Source organism: Neolamprologus multifasciatus, chromosome 20, assembly GCF_963576455.1.
Source record: "Neolamprologus multifasciatus chromosome 20, fNeoMul1.2, whole genome shotgun sequence".
Classification (NCBI taxonomy): domain Eukaryota; kingdom Metazoa; phylum Chordata; class Actinopteri; order Cichliformes; family Cichlidae; genus Neolamprologus; species Neolamprologus multifasciatus.
The window spans coordinates 17,463,541-17,484,204 of record NC_140458.1 but is presented as its reverse complement, the minus strand read 5'-3'; the positions used below and the strand labels follow the sequence as shown (position 1 = coordinate 17,484,204).

General features: G+C 41.8%; 2 protein-coding genes across 5 annotated transcripts in view; one reads left to right on the top strand and one right to left on the bottom strand.

The window, feature by feature from the left end:
• Positions 1-17,878, top strand: part of phc2a (polyhomeotic homolog 2a (Drosophila)) — a 29,052-nt gene extending 11,174 nt beyond the window's left edge. For all 4 annotated transcript variants that reach the window (XM_085145931.1, XM_085145932.1, XM_085145934.1 and 1 more), the window contains one exon: positions 17,348-17,878. In XM_085145931.1, the coding sequence (XP_085002057.1) occupies positions 17,348-17,502 (155 nt within the window). In that variant the 3' untranslated portion in view covers positions 17,503-17,878. The remainder of the gene's footprint in view (positions 1-17,347) is intronic.
• Positions 4,354-13,131, bottom strand: LOC146494747 (syncytin-2-like). The gene has a single exon (XM_085145930.1). The coding sequence runs from the start codon at positions 6,060-6,062 to the stop codon at positions 4,785-4,787; it is 1,278 nt and encodes a 425-aa protein (XP_085002056.1). The 5' UTR covers positions 6,063-13,131; the 3' UTR covers positions 4,354-4,784.
• Positions 17,879-20,664: the final 2,786 nt, after the last annotated feature.

The following is a 20,664-nucleotide window of genomic DNA, read 5'->3' as shown; positions in this document are numbered from 1 at the left end:
AGCCTTGAGATCACAGCTGGCGCCGAAGTGGTAGCCGCATGAAGTGATGGTGGTTTTTACTTTAGTGTGAACAACTCATGTGAATTTCAAAGCTGTTCTAACAGTCCGACACTGGTCTCTCAATCTCTCGTTGGAGAGCCGTGAGCTTCTCCATGATGTTATCAAACTTATGCTCCGTGATGTTGTCATTCTTGTGCTCAAAGAGCCGATTCTGAGAACTCACGACCGCAGTGAGCTTCTCCAAGGTGTAATCAAATTTTCGCTCAGAGGTCTTATTCTGAGTGTTCACGGCAGCCGTAAGCTTCTCCAAGATATTATCTGTGCTGCGCTCAATGAGCCCATTTTGAGAACTCACCCGAGCCCAAACTTCTCGTTGAGAAAAGGGTGTCAATTGCATTCAGGGACCAGTTGATCAAATCCATAATTCCTCTTTAGGTTTTAGAGAACAGACTGTGAGAGAGTGTTCCAGGGAAAAGTAATACAAAAAAACACGAGACTAGACAAGGACACAAGAGGCTAAGCAGGGAAGATAAGGGAGGAGAGGAGAGGAGAAAAGTGCGACCACCTTCGCCAACTCAGACGCCACAGGTCATCTACTAACCTTCCAGTTAGTAGATGACCTGTTGTCCCACATCTACCACACTGGGCTGGCTGTCACTTCCAGCACAGGTCAACTTCTAATTGGAAGGTTGGTAGTTCGATCACCATCCTCTAACTGAAGCATCAGAGAGCAACTTGGAATTAGTATCTAACCTAATTAGGCAAGCTGAAGAGGGCAGTGATCGAACTACCAACCTTCCAGTTAGTAGATGACCTGTGCTACTAACCGGAAGTGACAGCCAGCCCAGTGTGGTAGAACAGTCCCCACCAACAATAACTGCTTCCTGAGAGTGGCTGTTTTCAGGTCATCAAGCCACTGATGTTGTTAAGAGATATATTCTAAAACACTTCTTCAGCAGAGAATCAGAGAGGAGAAACACACAGATTTTCTTGCTAGCAAGGGCAGCCTAGAGTGAGACTTAGAGACCCGCCCTGAGGACTTGCCTCAGGGCGGGTCAGGAAACAGATATAACTACGTTAATCCTACCGTAAAACAATAAAACAAGGTATGAACTTTCCCATGCTCCTAGGATGTGGGGGTGAAAGCCAGAACACCCTGGAATGTTACAGACTTCCTAGGATGAGACATCCTTTCAATAAACACAAATGGTTACATGTAGTATTCTACCATATACAAACTTATATCATTAAAAGATTATACTGACTACTAAGTACAATTTTCCATTGACAGATGTAATGACACTGAGTATTCAGGACCACCTGTGTGTCTGTGTGAAGGGGAGTGAAACAGCAATGATGGCTGAGAATATCCATGGAAGACGAAAGGCTGCATTTAACTGCAAAACACAAGTTTGGCTTTCCAAGTAACTTAAGGGTTAACCCAGGGTTTTCTGTACTACTAAGGTGGTTTAGTCCTTAACAGGGTAAGTCGTCATGGTAACTTGTGCTGTGAACCTATCTAGCTCTGAAGCAGGTTAAAATCCAGATCAACAATCAGTTCTCCAGAAAGTAGCATCACCTGTCCTGGAAAATCTGTCTGACCTCTGTACACACACAGTCGGAGGGTTTATTGTTTTTTAATGGAGGTGTTTTTGTTTCCCTAATGAACGTCTGTAATAAATAATGTCGATGTTTAGACACAACTTCATTCTGCGACACCACGCACGACATGTTGGCAGAACCTTCACTGTATATCAAAGTCAAACATACATTATGTTTGAATTCTACTTTTATATTTAATGTTTGCTCTCAAATCCAACACTGAGTGTGCAGCTGAGAGAATAAAAGCTGAAACCGTCAGAAGCAGGTTTCAGTTTAAAATCTTCTGGAAGTTCCACATTTACAGTTTGTTTTAAGCGTATTATAGAGTTACTGCTGGTTGAATGTGTTTTATATGTGCAGCTTGTTAAACTGTGCTTTGCTAAAAACACTGAATGAATCACAAACTGTCACATTGTCACGAGAACACAGGACGCATGTTACGATGACCTGTTCATTAAATGAAATGAACTTCACTGCAGTGATTTCCAGTAAGCTTTAAACTGGATCCATTTAAAGATTAAAGTTGCAGAGCTCTAACCATCAGCTTAGGAATCAGCAGTGAGAGTGCACTCAATGTTAAAATAATCAACTGGATTTAAAATGATACCATTCTGTGTGCTGAATCACGTTAACAATGAATGATTGTGTCTTTTTTTACAACAGTGTTTCATTTTATTGACATGTTTTCTATGTTTCTTATAGATTTTAACACATTTCTAGTAAAACTGTCACATGGACCATTTTCTGTGATCCATAAAGGCTGGTAATGTAAATGGGCATTTGAAGTGTTTTAAGTAGCAGATCATTTCAAATGCAACATTTCTGTCAGCTGAACAAACATCAGCAAACACACAAACTGTGTGTGTGTGCAGTCTGTGACAGTGTGTTGCTAACTAAAGGTCCAGCTGCTCGATTCCCAGGGAGATAAAAGAGTGTAACTTTAGTCAGAGATGGAGGAAGACAGATGAACAGGTTATAGTTAAAGGTAAGAGCTGCAGATTTAAAGGTTACATGTAATGTCCTAATTTTTATTCCCATATTGGGAAATATTGGAAAATTGTATATAATGTGTTTTGATAAGTTGTATATTTTCACATTGTGAAACTCCCTGCAAAACAAGCTAAGTATAGCAACTTTGTGTTATTCAAATGCTGATGTTGCATGGTAGTTTTGTGCAGGTTAAACAGGTTAGCTTGCTCACAGTCAGTGTTGGGTTACATTAAATGTAGCAAAGATTAATGTGGACTGGAGCTGCTGTCGCTTAGATTCATTCACTGAATTTCTACCAACTGCATAAAGAGAGTGTACTGTTAGAGTAGGATAAGTCAGCAAAGATGGCTCAGCAAACATCTGCCTACAGTTAGTTGAATTCAGTTGTGTAAATCCACAAAGAGCAGCAGGTCAGCTGACCTGTTCACTAATAATCACAACTGATGTAGAGTTACTGAATCCCACCTTAAACCCCGACTGTAAACGTTTTTCTGTTTAGATGCGGAGGCAAAGTCGCCCTCTACAATATAGGCAACAGAAAATAATGATGTTTGGAAACTGTCTTTCATTGCTTGTGTCCTGCATCACTCGTTTAAGCTTAGTGCATTCATTAGAATTAGAAAGTAGATTTGTATTCTCCCGTTCTAGTCTAATGTAAAACTAGGTTTAGTTACCTTTGGTAGAATTGTCCTTCATGGAGCTACTCTTTACTTCCTTACTTTGAGTACATTTCACTTGTTTACTTATGCTCAAAACTTTGCCAAAACAATGTCGGACTCTGTAGTTTTCTCTGGTCCCCTCCCCAATCAGACCAGGAGTGACATGTTTAGCCGCATGTTCTCCTTAAATTGCTGGCTGTCTGAGTGGTGTCCCAGAAACGATGTGGGCTTCATAGATAATTGGCAAACCTTCTGGAGGAAACCTGGTCTTGTTAGGAGAGATCCATCCACTTTGGATGGAGCAGCTCTCATTTCTAGAAATATCGACAAATTTATTAAACCCCCTCAAAATATGACTATCCAGAGTTGGGACCAGGAAGCAGAGTTGCAGTCTTACACGCCTCTCTGCAGCTTCTCTCCTCCTGCTACCCCCCCAAAAACCCATCTCCATAGAGACTGTGTCTGCTTCCAAAAAGACAAAAAACAAACTAAAAACCAGCAACAAACAACTTAAACATTTACAAAGAAAGAACAATACAGTATCCACATCTGAACCAAAGAGTAAAACAGTGAAATGTGGATTATTAAATATTAGGTCTCTCTCCTCCAAGTCTCTGTTAGTACATGACTTAATAATTGATCAACAAATTGATTTACTCTGCCTTACAGAAACCTGGTTGCAGCAGGATGATTATGTTAGTTTAAATGAATCAACACCCCCGAGTCATTCTAACTACCAGAAATCACGAAGCACAGGTCGAGGGGGCGGTGTGGCAGCAATTTTTCACACCAGTCTATTAATTAATGAAAGACCAAGACAGACTGTTAATTCATTTGAAAGCCTGATGCTTAACATTGTCCACCCCATCTGTGAAACTCAGAAACCAGTCTTACTTGTTATCATCTATCGTCCACCTGGGCCTTACACAGAGTTTCTGTCTGATTTCTCAGACTTTTTATCTAATTTAGTTCTGAGCTCAGATAAAATAATTATTGTGGGTGTGATAAGAGACAATATTTATCAAGTAATCAGGTATAATGAAATAACACTCAGACACTTGTAACAGTTCAACGTGCACGGGTGGGAGCTCAAGTGAGGCCCACACCCTGGAGCAATTCTCTGCCTTTATTTATACACAGCATGAAACATACAAGAAAGGAAGTAACATTCTCTAGCCAAACAGGCAGGTGTGAGATCTCGGAACTTATGTTCAAAAAAGGTTATGTTCTTACAAGGTCATTTCTTACTCTTTGGGTGGCGGTTTCCTGTGAGATAATGTGAGAGCAAAACAAGTCTTTTTAAGGCAAAGTGTAGACAGTTGTGCAGGTGGTTAAGTGAAAACAGAAATATGAACACTCTTAGCTTTAGTATATCAGCAATAATGATTAATAAAATGTCTCAATAATAAAAATCTTCTGACATCCCCTCCTGTTGTTCAAATTTCTGTAATAACAGCATTGCTATTGGTTCAATTCATAACCTCTTGCCTAAACATTTTCGGTCAGAACGTCATTGAGCAATCCTGGGTTCAATTAGACTTCAACATCATCACATGAATCCTTTTCCAAAACATCTTCCATTTGAGGCAGTGTTACATAAGCATTGATAGAGGTCATCACTATGTTTGATACCATTTTCTTCAGACAGGGTATTACACATGTTGTGAAAACACATAAAAGTAAAAGTAAAATTCCAACAAAAACAAGTCCTTTAATCAGTAGGGACTTCCAAGAACCACTTAGCAACCATGTGAGCCAATCTTCAGTGCTTGTGACATAGTCTTGTTGCTGAGCGTCCTTAATCTTTCTCAAAGCGTTCAGAGCGTCGGTCATGTTTTGTGAGTGCACATTGTCTGGGATGTATGTACAGCATGTGGTGTTAAACAATACACACAAACCTCCTTTTTCAGCTAAAATCATGTCCAGTGCGACTCTGTGTTGCATCACTACAATGCGTATTGCGTCGATTTCTTCATTTTGTGCCTTGTTGATCTTTACTGAGGCATTTAGGAACAATCCAAATCGGTAGTCAAGTGTCTCAATCCTGAGCATGTTTTTTCCAGTTCCCACCCAAGGGAACAGGGAGTGGAGAACTTTTTGACCGGTGGTCCATAACTTGAAGTTCTTAGGCACATCTGATCCGTAGACTGAGTCATGTGGCAACACTTCAGCGACTTCACGCTTTGCTCTTGATATGCGTGCGTGTGTCTCTGCTGTGATCTTGAAGGTGTGGTCTGAAATTAGCACTGGTGCACACAGACCGGTGGAGTTTGGTGGGAGCATGAAGTAGGTTTTAGGCCCGCAGGCCCAAGCGGCTCCCTGGACCCAGAAAGTTCCATTCTTGAAGGTGAATGTTCCTGTGGATTGGGTCATGTCAAAGGTTTGTGTGCAGTTAAGGTTCCGTCCGACCTTTCTGCTTCCGTCCGAGAAGGCAAAACATATTGGGTGCTGTATGTCAGGTGGCAGAACTATGGCGAATGATCTGCTTTTGGTGTTGTTGGCGTTGACGTTTACCCAATGTTCTTCGTCACAGGCGTAGTTCCAGTTTGTCAGATTGTAGGCACAATGGGTTGTCTGTTTGAATATGACCCTTTGCTGTGAGATTGGTTTCATGACACGTTTAACATCTGTGTCATTACACCATGGAATTTGGTCTTTCTTCTTTGTGCTTTGACCTTTTAGAGCCAGTCCTGTTGTCATCAAATCTCTGCGTGAGCAGTTGCCAGTTATCGCTTTGTTGAATATGCACATTGCTTCATCGAGTTGAGGTGCCATTCCATATATTGTTGCGTGTATGGCCGTTGTTGGCATGTGTGAACACACCTAGCACTCCGTGCTGTTGTCGGTGCGTGTTCTGTCGTACACATACTTATACCACGCGTTGTTCATCCATGGGTGGTTGTGGTCTTGGTTCAGGTCGCGCAGGTGCGAGTTGTCATGTGTCCATCTTTTTTTCAGATTTCTTTTGTAGCTGCCTTGCAGTGTGAATATTGCAAAGAGAGCCACCAGTGATAGGAGGATCGCTGATAGCAGGAACAGTGTCTTCATGGTGACCAAGCACACTAAAACCTCTGGTGCGTAGACTAGGGCGAGAAGATCAAGGGCGGGCTTTTTGCCCAATCAGCCCTCTCTCCACCACTAGAGCACCGGTGAGATTCTAGGGAGCTGGCGTCTTAGCCTGATGTGTCCTGTACCTTTTTACAGTGGCTTTGGTGGATCCACGAGGGTCTCTCTGCTATTTTGCAGGCGGTAGGTGTGGTAAGAAGGACTTGGTACGGGCCTTCCCACCTGGGAGAGCTCCAATTTTTCCTTTGGAGCACCTTGATCAGGATCCAATCACCTGATTTTAACCTGCAAGACACTGGAGATACATCACTTGGCAGTTGGCTATTCAACACAATCTCTTTGTTTACAAGCAGTTTAGTCATCCATTCAGCTAAGGTGGTTTCCCTTACTGATTTGTCTATTGGCTCGCTTGTGATTGGCAGTGGGAACGGTCTGCCATGAATAATTTCAAAAGGTGTGAGCTTCTGAGAACCTTGCGTCAGTCTCATCCACATTTTTACTAGGCCTACACACTCGGGCCATGGCCTTCCTGTTTCTTCCATGCATTTTCTTAATCTTTGTTTTATTGTACCGTTAGTTCTTTCCACTAGTCCGGCACTTTGTGGATGGTATGCACAGTGATGTTTGATGCTAAATCCTAAGGCTTCAGAGACCTTGCTAATTATGTCATTTACAAAATGTGTTCCATTGTCAGCACGTATCAGGCTAGGAATGCCATATGTGGGTATGAAATGATTGCATAAGCATTTTGCTACTGAAATTGCATCTGCTCTTTTTACTGGATAGATTTCTGGCCATTTTGAAAATACATCTATAATTACTAGAGCATATTTCGAATTTTGGCATTCATTCAATTCGATAAAATCCATGTGGATTGTATGGAATGGGTGAGGTGGTGTGGGAAAATGACCTCTTTTTGGTCTGAGATTTCCCTGTGCATTGTGTTTTTGGCAAATCATGCATGTTCTGATAAATTCTTTTGCTGAATTTTCGAAATTTTGAGTGTAGAAGTGTTTAGAGAGAATATCTATCATCCCTCCTGTTGATACATGCGTCGAGCCATGTGTCACTAATGCTGCTGTCTTGTGTAGAGATTTTGGCAATATTGGTTTGCCATTACAGGTCATTAAGTCATTTTTCAGTTGTGCGCCACATTTTAACCACTTCTTTTGTTCTGCAGTGGGTGCGGCTTTCTGTTCATCTTTCAGTACATCAAGTGGTATTAACTCTGTGGTTTCAGACATTAAGGTTTCTATTGGCTGATGTGCTGCCTTTTTTGCAGCTATGTCTGCAAAGTTGTTGCCTTTAGTAATTTCAGAGTCATCTTTTTGGTGTGCAGCACATTTGCATAATGCCAGCTTCTTTGGCAGAGTTATAACTTCTAGTAGTTGTTTTAAAAGATTTCCGTGTTGCACAGGGTTACCGGTAGAAGTAACCATACCTCTGTTTTGCCAGATTTTTGCAAAATGATGTACTGCTGCAAAAACATATTGGCTGTCTGTGTATATGTTTATCTTTTGTCCCTCATGTAGTTGACATGCTCTGATGACAGCCGTCAGTTCAGCTGTTTGAGCAGAGTGTGAGGAAGTTAGTGGTTTAGCTTCTAAAACCTTGTCAGCTGTGGTTACTGCATAGCCCACACAGTTTCTCCCCAAACTATTTTTGGATGCTGAGCCATCTACAAAAATGTTAGTGAAGGTCAGTTGCGGTGTGCTATGAATGTCAGCTCGTGGTTTCGTTTCCTCATCTAATTTTTGCATGCAACAGTGTTTTTCTCCGTCTGCTGAAGTGGGGAGAAGTGTGCTTGGGTTTAGTTGTCCACACTTCTCAATTGTAATGTGTGACTGTGATAGCAGAATGCCTACATATGAGAGCTGTCTTGCATGTGTAAGATAAGACAAGTTTGCTTGCAGTAAGATGGAGGTTACAGCATGGGGAACTTTGATAATTAATTTATGACCGAGAACAATGTCGGCAGACTTTTTTACTGCCTCTGCTGCGGCTGCACAAGACTGTATGCACGTAGGCAAGCCTGAAGCAACTGAGTCTAATTTACACGAGTAAAAGGCGAGTGGTCGTTGTTTTTCCCCAAATGCTTGTGTTAGAACGGCCTTCATATAGCCTGCACCTCCGTCTACATGCAAATAAAATAATTTGTCATAGTCTGGCAAGGCTAAGACTGTGCGTGTTTGTAGGGCAAGTTTCAAATCATTAAATGCTTTTTCTGCTTCTGGTGTCCATTCTATTTTATCTTTCAGTGCTAGATTTTTTCCATAAATTAAGTTTTGCAAAGGTTGAGCTAACAGAGCATATTCAGGTATCCAGCATCTGCAAAAGTTGCAGAGACCTAAATAACTCATCATCTGTTGTTTTGTGAGTGGTTTTGGAGCATTCTGTACTGCTAGTTTCCTGCTGTCTAACAGTGTTCTTCCCTCCCTTGTGAGCTTGTGGCCAAGGTATGTGACCTCTGAGCTCCACAGTTGTAATTTGTGCTGTGAGACTTTGTGGCCTTGTTCAGCTAAATGTTGTAATACTGTTATTGTGTTCGCTTTGCAGTCTGCCTGTGTGTTTCCCGTGATCAGTATGTCATCTACGTACAGGAGAAACTGTCCTGGGGCAGGGAGAGTGCAAAGCGACATAGATTTCCTTAAAGCTTCTGCATACAGGGTGGGGCTGTTCTGGAAACCCTGAGGTAACCTTGTATATGTATACTTCTGATTATCAAAGGTGAAACCGAACAGAGCCTGTGAGTCAGAATGTAGCGGTACAGAGAAGAATGCATTTGATAGGTCTATAACCGAAAACCATTGCTCTTTTGGTGTTACTTGATTTAGGATTGTGTGTGGATTTGCTACCACAGGTGGGATTTGTTCTGTTACGTCATTTATTGCTCTGAGGTCATGTACTAGGCGATACTTTCCTGTGTTTGCTTTTTTCACTGGAAAGATCGGAGTGTTACAGGTCACTTTGGTTGTTTTTACTAAAATGCCTGCTTTCTCCATATCTGCAATTACTGGCCTGATGCCTGCCTTTGCTTCTGCTGTTAAGGGATATTGTGGTTTGACTGGCCTGTAGGTTGTGGTGGTTTTTACTACAACGGGATCTGCTCCTTTAATTAATCCTACATCTGTAGGTCCTACGGACCACAGTGTTGTGGGCAGTTGTTGTAGTTCTGGGTGTAATTCTAATGAGAGTTCATGTCAGTTCTCACTATCTTCCTGCACGTATACATTAGTGCTGTCAATCATGTGGGTGGCTGGGTGGGTAGTGAGTACCCACCCTAATGTGTATCTCATGCATCCTGTTCTGCGACCTTGAAGCCATCCCTCATGTGTTTCTTCAGTTTTTTCATATCTGTCCCTTTCAACTTGAGCGAGAACGCGGCCTAAATCTTTCCACTCAGTGCTGTCATTGTGTGCTACTGATACATGTGGTTTAGGCATCCTGTTCACTCGTTGCACTATTTCTGGCTGAAGTACAGAGCAGACTGCATTACCACTTTGAGTGACATATAGGTGCTGCAATGTAAGCATTTGTGGGCCCAGTTTATGCACCTGTAAGTCATACATGGGGTCATGACCTGGGCTTTGTTTGAACCTCAGTGTGTTGTGATACTCTGTGTAGCTCTGCCGTGTTGAGTGGGTTCGCAGATATTGATTTGCTATGTGTTGCAAAGGTTCTAGTGAGGGCAGGTCTAATGTCCAGTAGTAGTGGGGCTCTCCCTGTCCTTCACACACATTAATCTGACAGTCAGTGAGGTTTTGCTCTTCATTCAACATTAGCTTAGCATACATGCCTTCTGGCCCTGGCAATACACCTATTTGCAGTTTTCCTAAGGAGTCTCTCCCTAGAAGGTTAACTGGGCAGGATGGGTCATATATACATTGATTTTTGCAGCTGCGTCCACTGTCTGTATGTACTAACAGTAGGCTCTCTGTTAAAGACTTAATGCTGGTGTGCCCTGATGCTGATTTTACTATCATGGTGTTACTGGAGTATTTCAGATTCGGTGGTTTTTGATTTAACACAGTTTTACATGCGCCTGTGTCACATAGCATAGTCATAGGTTCGTTGTTTACATGAATAATTACTGTGGGTTTATGTTCAGAGCCTAAAAGTAATTGTTGTATGTTATAGATTTCAGTTTCATCCTCAATGTTTTGTTCAGCTTCAGTATTTTGCTCTAGTCACATACTTTCTCTGTCACTATGATTCTCTTTTTTGTTTCTGCAGTCTCGTGCAAAATGTCCTTCTTTTCCACAATTATAACAACGGTTGTCTCTTTCATTTCTTTGCTTCCTGTTACCTTTGTAACCTCTGCTTTTCTGTCCCTTTCCTCTGTGTTGTCTTTGTCCCTGTCCTCTGTATTTACCAGAAAATGCTATGACACCTGTGTCGGGATCTACAGTGAAAACACCTCCTTTTTCCTTCTTTTTCAGCACTCTAGTTGCATGCTCTGCATATTGTAGGGCGTCTGCTAGATTTCCTGTGTTTATTGTCACCCAGTGCTTTTCGACATGGGCTCTGACTGCGGGACGGAGACCATTTAGAAATGCATTTTTTAGCTGCTGTTGGTAAGGTCTTTCAGGGCGGTCTTCATAATCTAGGCCTGAATGTTGTCGGAAAACCGGGCGTAGCCGATCGAGGAAGTCTGATGCTGTTTCGGCTTCCTTTTGTTTTACTTCTCCTATTTTGGAATAATCTGCTCTGGGGGCTAAACGAACCCTAATTCGGTCATATAAGTCTGTCAAGGTGTTCATTAAATCTAGGGAATCTGGGCCAAGAGGTCTTCCTTGGTCATCTGCACCTGTAAAACCGTCTTTCACTGTCCCCATTCTCAATCCTAACAGGTCTTGTACTACTTGAAGCATTTCATGACCGTTTAGGCCCCATTGAGTTCTAATTAGTTCCACTGCGTCTCTCCACTGTTGAAAGCCTTCATTTAAAGATGGAACATCTTTTTCGACATTTTGTCTGTCAGCTTGGGTCCATGGTCTAAAAGCATACACAAATGGGTTTATATCTCTTTCTGCGTTCTCACCACCTATCAACTGTCCATATCTGGGATTAGGTGCAGCTATCATTGGAAAAATTCCGGAGGGTCCTGGAGGATCTACAATACCTCCCATGTCCCTGCCTGACGGGTCTTTCCCTATGTCTTCCTGTGGGTTTGTTGTCATACAGTTTAATGCACTTCGGGCTTGGGCATAAGGATTAAGATTAGGTTGACTAATGAAGGGATTTTTTGATTGTGGCTCTGGTGCTGACGGTGCTGGTACATAAAGTGGCGGCTGTAGGCTTTGTAATGTTGTTTCCTTTTTCTTTTTTCTTTTTTCACTACGTCTGTCTTCCTCCTCTTTCCATGCTTTGAAATATTTTAACTCTTGAGTACGTTTTATTTTCTTTTTAGGACTTTTTTCATTGTTTAATTCTGCTTGGAGGGTCTCCTTTAAAGTTATCACTGCAGAGGGATTACATTTTCCCTCCCACGCAGGGCATTTAAACTTTTTTGGATTCCTCCATCTGTTTGCACTAATTTGTCCGGCGCCTGGACATTTTTTCTCTAACCACTGCTCGTCAGCAGTGAGTTTTGTTGATTTATTACCCATTTTCACTAATTTGTTTTAAATGTTTTATGTTTAGGTACCTTGAAAATTACAGCTTTTTAACTTTTACACACACAAACAGCCGTGGTGCTTTCTCTGGCACGAGGGATGAGAGAGGTTATTAACACAGCCTTCTACTTTCAAGCTACCCTTGAAAGCGGTGTTAATTTTATGTGATGAAGCACAACCTTTTTCTCGTCCCACCAGTACTTCAGCACCAGTCGGCAAACAATACGGTGGAATAGTTCAGCCTCCCTATTGTGCTGTAAAATATAACTTATTCCACCAACAAAACAATAAAACAGAAATATTTCGCGCGTTTAAAGGTTTTTATTATGACGCTTTTCCCTCTAAAATAGCTACCAACCCTCTTTCAGGCGAGCATTTACATTTAGAGTTTCCTATAATAGCTACCAGTCCTCTCTTAGAACGAGCATTTACATGTAGGAGCTTCCTATAATAGCTACCAGTCCTCTCTTAGAACGAGCGTTTACTTGTAGGAGCAGCGTCAATTCTTATTCGAATTTTTCGCAAGATGTGGGTGAGTGTTAAATATTCACCTGATTTATTTCGTGGTTGTTTAGGTCTGCTCCATCAACCCCCAACGTCGTGGACCACTTTATAAGAACGCTGGCCAGAACCCGAATTATAGCGTCTCTGGTCTTTATCCTCTGCCTGGAGAGGAGCTGTCGACAGACTTCAGCGCGGGCTTCTCACGACGTCAGGACTTGATGAAGGTTTCCTAGTGGAGCATGAAAAAGAAAATAATCAATGTCCACTCCGGCTCGGAGGACCATTAAAAATGATAAGAGACAATATTTATCAAGTAATCAGGTATAATGAAATAACACTCAGACACTTGTAACAGTTCAACGTGCACGGGTGGGAGCTCAAGTGAGGCCCACACCCTGGAGCAATTCTCTGCCTTTATTTATACACAGCATGAAACATACAAGAAAGGAAGTAACATTCTCTAGCCAAACAGGCAGGTGTGAGATCTCGGAACTTATGTTCAAAAAAGGTTATGTTCTTACAAGGTCATTTCTTACTCTTTGGGTGGCGGTTTCCTGTGAGATAATGTGAGAGCAAAACAAGTCTTTTTAAGGCAAAGTGTAGACAGTTGTGCAGGTGGTTAAGTGAAAACAGAAATATGAACACTCTTAGCTTTAGTATATCAGCAATAATGATTAATAAAATGTCTCAATAATAAAAATCTTCTGACAGGGTGATTTTAACATCCATGTTGATGCTAAAAATGACAGCCTCAACATGGCATTTAATCTGTTGTTAGACTCAATTGGTTTCTCTCAAATTGTAAAAGAACCCACCCACCACTTTAATCACACTCTAGATCTTGTTCTAACATATGGCATAGAAACTGAACATTTAACAGTGTTTCCTGAAAACCCTCTCCTGTCTGATCATTTCTTGATAACATTTACATTTACAATAATTGATTACGCAGCAGTGGAGAGTGGACTTTATCAAAGTAGATGTCTTTCTGAAAGCGCTGTAACTAAATTTAAGAATATAATCCAGCCACTGTTATCATCGTCAATGCCCTGTACCAACACAGAGCAGAGCAGCTATCTGAACGCTACCCCAACAGAGGTCGATTATCTTGTTAATAATTTCACCTCCTCACTACGTACGACTCTGGATACTGTAGCTCCAGTGAAAACTAAGGTCTCTAATCAGAAGTACCTGACCCCGTGGTATAATTCTCAAACACGTACCCTAAAGCAGATGACTCGTAATCTGGAGAAGAAATGGCGTGTCACAAATTTAGAGGATCATCATTTAGCCTGGAGAAATAGTTTGTTGCTTTATAAGAAAGCCCTCCGCAAAGCCAGAACAGCTTACTACTCATCACTGATTGAAGAAAATAAGAACAACCCCAGGTTTCTCTTCAGCACTGTAGCCAGGCTGACAAAAAGTCAGAGCTCTTTTGAGCCAACCATCCCTTTAACGTTAACTAGTGATGACTTCATGAACTTCTTCACAAATAAAATTTTTATCATTAGAGAAAAAATTACCAATAATCATCCCACAGATGTAATATTATCTACAGCTACTCTTAGTACCATTGATGTTAAGTTAGACTCTTTTTCTCCAATCGATCTTTCTGAGTTAACTTCAATAATTACTTCCTCCAAACCATCAACGTGTCTTTTAGACCCCATTCCTACAAAACTGCTCAAAGAAGTCCTGCCATTGATTAATTCTTCGATCTTATATATGATCAACCTATCTCTAATAATCGGCTATGTAACACAGGCCTTCAAGGTGGCTGTAGTTAAACCTTTACTCAAAAAGCCATCTCTAGACCCAGCAGTCTTAGCTAATTATAGGCCAATCTCCAACCTTCCTTTCATATCAAAAATCCTTGAAAGAGTAGTTGTCAAACAGCTAACAGATCATCTGCAGAGGAATGGTTTATTTGAAGAGTTTCAGTCAGGTTTCAGAGTACATCACAGCACAGAAACAGCTTTAGTGAAGGTTACAAATGATCTTCTTATGGCCTCTGACAGTAGACTCATCTCTGTGCTTGTCCTTCTTGACCTTAGTGCAGCGTTCGATACTGTTGACCATAATATCCTATTAGAGCGATTAGAACATGCTGTAGGTATTACAGGTATTGCACTGCAGTGGTTTGTATCATATCTATCTAATAGACTCCAATTTGTGCATGTAAATGGAGAGTCCTCTTCACACACTGAGGTTAATTATGGAGTTCCACAGGGTTCAGTGCTAGGACAAATTCTGTTTACATTATACATGCTTCCCCTAGGCAGCATCATTAGAAGACATAGCATACATTTTCACTGCTATGCAGATGACACCCAGCTCTATCTGTCCATGAAGCCAGATAACACACACCAATTAGTTAAACTGCAGGAATGTCTTAAAGACATAAAGACTTGGAGGGCCACTAACTTTCTGCTTCTTAACTCAGATAAAACTGAGGTCATTGTACTCGGCGCTGAAAAGCTTAGAAATATGGTATCTAAGCAGATTCTTACTCTGGATGGCATTACCTTGGCCTCCAGTAACACTGTGAGGAACCTTGGAGTCATTTTTGACCAGGATATGTCCTTCAACGCACATATTAAACAAATATGTAAGACTGCGTTCTTCCATTTGCGCAACATCTCTAAAATTAGAAATATCCTGTCTCAGAGTGACGCTGAAAAACTAGTTCATGCATTTATTACTTCCAGGCTGGACTACTGCAATTCATTATTATCAGGATGTCCAAAAAACTCACCGAAAAGCCTTCAGTTAATCCAAAATGCTGCAGCAAGAGTACTGACAGGGACTAGAAAGAGAGAGCATATTTCTCCTGTTTTGGCTTCCCTTCATTGGCTTCCTGTTAAATCCAGAATTGAATTCAAAATCCTGCTCCTCACATTCAAGGTCTTAAATAATCAGGCCCCATCTTATCTTAATGACCTTGTAGTACCATATTACCCTATTAGAGCACTTCGCTCCCGCTCTGCAGGCCTACTTGTTGTTCCTAGAGTATTTAAAAGTAGAATGGGAGGGAGAGCCTTCAGTTTTCAGGCCCCTCTTCTGTGGAACCAGCTTCCAGTTTGGATTCGGGAGACAGACACTATCTCTACTTTTAAGATTAGGCTTAAAACTTTCCTTTTTGCTAAAGCATATAGTTAGGGCTGGACCAGGTGACCCTGAATCCTCCCTTAGTTATGCTGCAATAGATGTAGGCTGCCGGGGGATTCCCATGATGCATTGAGTTTTTCCTTTCCAGTCACCTTTCTCACTCACTATGTGTTAATAGACCTCTCTGTATTGAATCGTATCTGTTATTAATCTCTGTCTCTCTTCCACAGCATGTCTTTATCCTGTCTTCCTTCTCTCACCCCAACCGGTCGCAGCAGATGGCCGCCCCTCCCTGAGCCTGGTTCTGCCGGAGGTTTCTTCCTGTTAAAAGGGAGTTTTTCCTTCCCACTGTCGCCAAAGTGCTTGCTCATAGGGGGTCATATGATTGTTGGGCTTTTCTCAGTATCTATGAAGCGCCTTGAGGCGACTTTTGTTGTGATTTGGCGCTATATAAATAAAATTGAATTGAATTGAATTGAATTGAATTATGCTCGAGTAAAATTGATTTAATACTTCAACTTTTACTGCAGTATTTTTTTTTAATTCAGGTATTTGCACTTTGGCCTATTTCAATAATGTCTGTACTTCTGACACTCTGTCAAAGCTTTGCTGTCTAATTTATGAAGGCACAATCTCTCTGAGATTGCAACCAATCAGTCCAAGTGAGGCTTTGACTATTTGCTGAAAGGTTACCTCCTGTCAGGGGATATTTGCTGTCTTTAAAAAATAATAATAAAATATCAATATTTGGGTTCCCCATATTAATACAATATGCCTGCGAAAAATTTGGTGATGCTATGCTGTATCAATTTTTTCCTCCACCCCCTTTGAGCTTAGTGATGCAAGGCTTGGATGCAGTTGCTCAGCTGTGGAAAACTGCTCCATGAGCCCCTCTCCACCCTTTTCTTAATCTAATCTGAAGACCACCTGAAGTTTGGAGCTGACTGTGATTTTATGTGGCCTACCACTCTATGGCTGGGTTGCTGTTATTCCCAAGTACCACTAACTAGATCATTGAAAAGATCATTGGAGCCTCTGTTCCCTCCATCACAGACACTTATCGCACCGACTGCATCTGCAACGCCACCAGCATCGTGGACGACCCCACACACCCCTCACACACACATCATCATCCTGCTGCCTTCTGGCAAGAGATACCGCAGCATTCGGCCCTCACTGCCAGACTGTCAAACAGTTTCTTCCCTCACACTCCAGATCACTCAGTGACTGGACCAACACGCTGACACACACCTTCTTGCACCAAGTGACTTTTTGCATAACACTCAGTCTTTTGTGCATTTCTATTGCACTGTTGTGTCTTTGTTGTAGACCATGTAGCACCATGGTCTTGGAGGAACGCTGTCTCATCTCACTGTGTACTGCACCACTACAAGTGGTTGGAATGACAATAAAGCCACTTGACTAGCAGCTGACTGCAGAACATTTAGTAGTCAGGATATATACTGATTTTTACTCGTGACCTCGAGGCTGGTCACGAACATGATCCTGACGGACATCAGAATGGTCGACCACACAACAAAGGCAGCAGTGAAATTGTAAGAAGTGAAGCTGAACACCAAACAGGTGTTAACAGCATGGAAATCCCAACCCTCTATGCAGATTAGGGTTGTCACTATCTGATTATTACACAACAACAGTCGATCATAGTAATTTCTTTGATGCCTGACTTCAGCAGTGTCCTGTTCTGATTCTTGCAAAGAGATTTCCGATAGATTGTTTTACTGTTCTCTGTAAGGACTGCAGATGAGTTATGTACTCACCGTTGTCGCTCTGTTGCTGCAGGCTGCCTGGAAATTGCAGAGGAGTTCCGCTCTCAGGAGATCGACGGGCAGGCCCTGCTGCTGCTGAAGGAGGACCACCTAATGGGAACCATGAACATCAAACTGGGGCCTGCACTCAAGATCTTTGCTCAGATCAGCATGCTCAAAGACTCATAGTTCATCTCATCCAATACATACACAGCTCTCAATGGCAGCTCAGCTATTACTGCACTAACAGGACGTGCTCAGGATTCCCCATGTTAAATAGTTCTCGGCTGAATTCAGGTCCCAAGACAATTTTCATTGATGGATATTTTGTCTTCTGACCAAATGGCCGTCAGCTCCAACGTTTACACTGAAAACTTCACTGTGCCCTGTGGTTGGGAGGGCTGCTGTGTTACCTAAGCAGTGTAGAAAAAAGTTTGATTACGAATACATTTAGTTTTTTATAGTGTTTATTGTACCATAAGTTTAGCATTTCATTTGTTCTGGAGGGTGACTGTGAAGATTTCAAACGTGTGCCTACTGTTTCAGTAAAATACACTTTATTCAAGCCTCTGCGTCCTGCATGGAGTCAGTTATTCCTGAATGCCTGTGATCCGGCTCTCATCAAACTCTGCATGGTTCTGTGTCTGGTTTGCACAGTATTTGAGCTATGGGAAAAATAAATAAAAAAAATCACAAGGAAGATAACTATTCATTTATCCAGCTTAAATACAGGGCTCTGATTAATTGTGTTAAAGTTAGACATTAGACAGTTAACAAAGTAACTAAGCTTTGTCCAGACTCTGCACTCTATGGAAGGTATGGTTTTGTTTGTTTAGTAATCTTTGACTGAAACGGAGGTAAAGATGCAGAACAGCCCAGCTTAGAGCCAAGATGCAGCTGGGAATGTGTAAGAGTATACTCTGTCAGAGCATGTCATTGCTTCATACACAATAACATTTAAAGGTTTTCAGAAAGGTGAACTATGAAGCAAGTTCAGGATAGCCAGGCGTTCTTATTTAGATGGCCCAAATATTCGAGCAGCTACCACAGCAGTGGCTTCACTCACTTAAAATGGGGCTATTTGCCTGAACATTTGTTAAACACAGACTGGTGCTTTCTGATGCTCTCCGAAATTCAAGGAGGCCTGGAAATTACCTGGAAGTGTGCAGAAACAACAACAATCCAATACACTTTCTGCAAAAAACAGAAATAAGAAATCCTCAAGAGGCTCTTCAGCGATGGTACTTAGACTTTTTTGTTGTGCTTTTATTGCACTGAAGCCGTCGTAATGTTTTCTTGGTATTGAAACACAGAACTACTACTAAAACTGGTCTGTGGAGGTTCATCTCCAGGACAAAACAGAAATTAAACAACATTGTGTATGCTGTGCAGAGCAGTGAGGAGTGCTCAGTCCGTTACATTGGAGAACCTAAACCATAAACACATGGCACAACATTAGAAGAGCCATATTGACAGCACACGACTCAGCCGCACATCTGCACCTAAAGGACAAAGGTCACTCTTCGAGGATGCCGATGTTCACATTCTGGACAGAGAAGACAGATGGTTTGATAGAGGAGTGAAAGAGGAGGCCAATTATGCATACTGTCATCTTTGAACATGAGCTTACAACTCATGGCTCAGAAAAGGTTGGGGACCACTGCCTTAGATGACTCTAGAATGTACTGCATACGTGTCAGCCTTTTAATTACTTAAAAGCTGCCTTATGAAAGTGACATGCTTCATTGCTATATGACAACATTCGTCTAAATCAGTTGGAAGACCAACACTTTTCCATGTTTATGGAATAGTGTTTGTCTGCTTCCACTCTGCCAGACTAAAGATTTCATTGGTGGTGGATGCACAGACAATATCAACTGGTCACAGGATGCCTTCATCAGATGAGCATCTTGTTTGTTTGTTGGATCAAAAACAGGAACAATAAGTTTGCAGAAAGATGATGATTACTTTTGCAAGAATCTGAATTCACAAACACACAGACTCAATCAACCTACTGTAGCAGACCTGCAATTTCCAGGTTGAGGCTGACAGCAGGAGCACCTGTAAAGTTGATGGTGTCCGTTGATTCAGTCACATTTCAGTTCACCACTTGCATTCATTGTTTCTTTACAATGTGCTTCTCGTGTCCTCTGTCCTCTGATCGTCTGCATGTGACCTCAAGCAAACCAAGGATGTGTCAAAAATTAAAATACAGCTGTGGTGGGCTACATCAAAACAATTCATGATTTAGTTATAAAATTATGTCATTAATATTGTTTATAAAGGTTTACGGTTATTACATTGGATTCAAGTTTCCGCCCTTCCTGGGCCACACAAGGACATTCAAAGAGTGGTCCTGATCCAGTCCCTTTCTGTGTCCTTACTGTCATTGTCCCGTTGGAAGATAAACCTTTGCACCAGTTGGAGGTCCAGATTGCTCTGGAGCAGGTGATTAACAAGCATGCACTGTACACATTCATCTTTCCTTTGACCATTACTAGTCTCTCAGTTTCCAGTCTCTCCCCAAAGCCATCCCCACAACATGATGCTGCCACCGCATCACTGTGGGGATGGTACTGACCAGGTGATGAGCCGTGCCTGGTTCATCCAGACATCATGATTGGCATTCAAGCCAAACAGGTAAACCTTTGTTTCATCAGACTAAAGAATTTTATTTCTCATGTCATGCATCATTTACTGAGGAGTGGCTTCGTCTGGCAGCTCTACCATACAGGGCTGATTGTTGCAGTGCTTCAGAAATGGATGTCTTGGAAGATGCTCCTCACTCCACAAAGCAGCACTGAAGCTCTGTTGAAGTGACCATCGGGTTCTTGGTCACCTCACTAACTACAGCCTCTCTACCCTGATTGCTCAGATTTGCCAGGCAGGAAGAGAACTGGAGGCCACTGTGCTCACTGGAACAGACAATTCCTTGTAACTGGACACAAAGGAATATATTCTAGCATCCACAGAACTTTCTTTTGTGGTCTTCCAGATCTTTTGGTGTTAGACCTGTTATGGGCTCCTGACCTGTCTCTTGCCCAGGGACAGTTGGAATAGGCTCCAGATTAAGTTTCACACTTTCTTTTTTTTCTCTCGATAAAACTTAGAGTTGGGGTTGGATCAGGTGACCCTGAAGCTGATATAGGCTGCTTGGAAACCAGCCAAACCAGTTTACTCCTAATGTTGGTAAAGTGTAAAACCTTTGCCAAATTAGACATGTAGATAATCCTGGGTTAACAACGCTGCCAAATCATTGTTCAGTAAATTATGTGCAGTTTGTTCACCTATTAGTTCTGTTTCATTCAGACGACACTGGGTCCGATGGGTCCCAGATGAAAGAAGAGAGAA

Coding starts and splice junctions, on each gene's coding strand:
- LOC146494747 (XM_085145930.1), bottom strand. CDS start 6,062: ATGCCAACAACGGCCATACACGCAACAATATATGGAATGGCACCTCAA.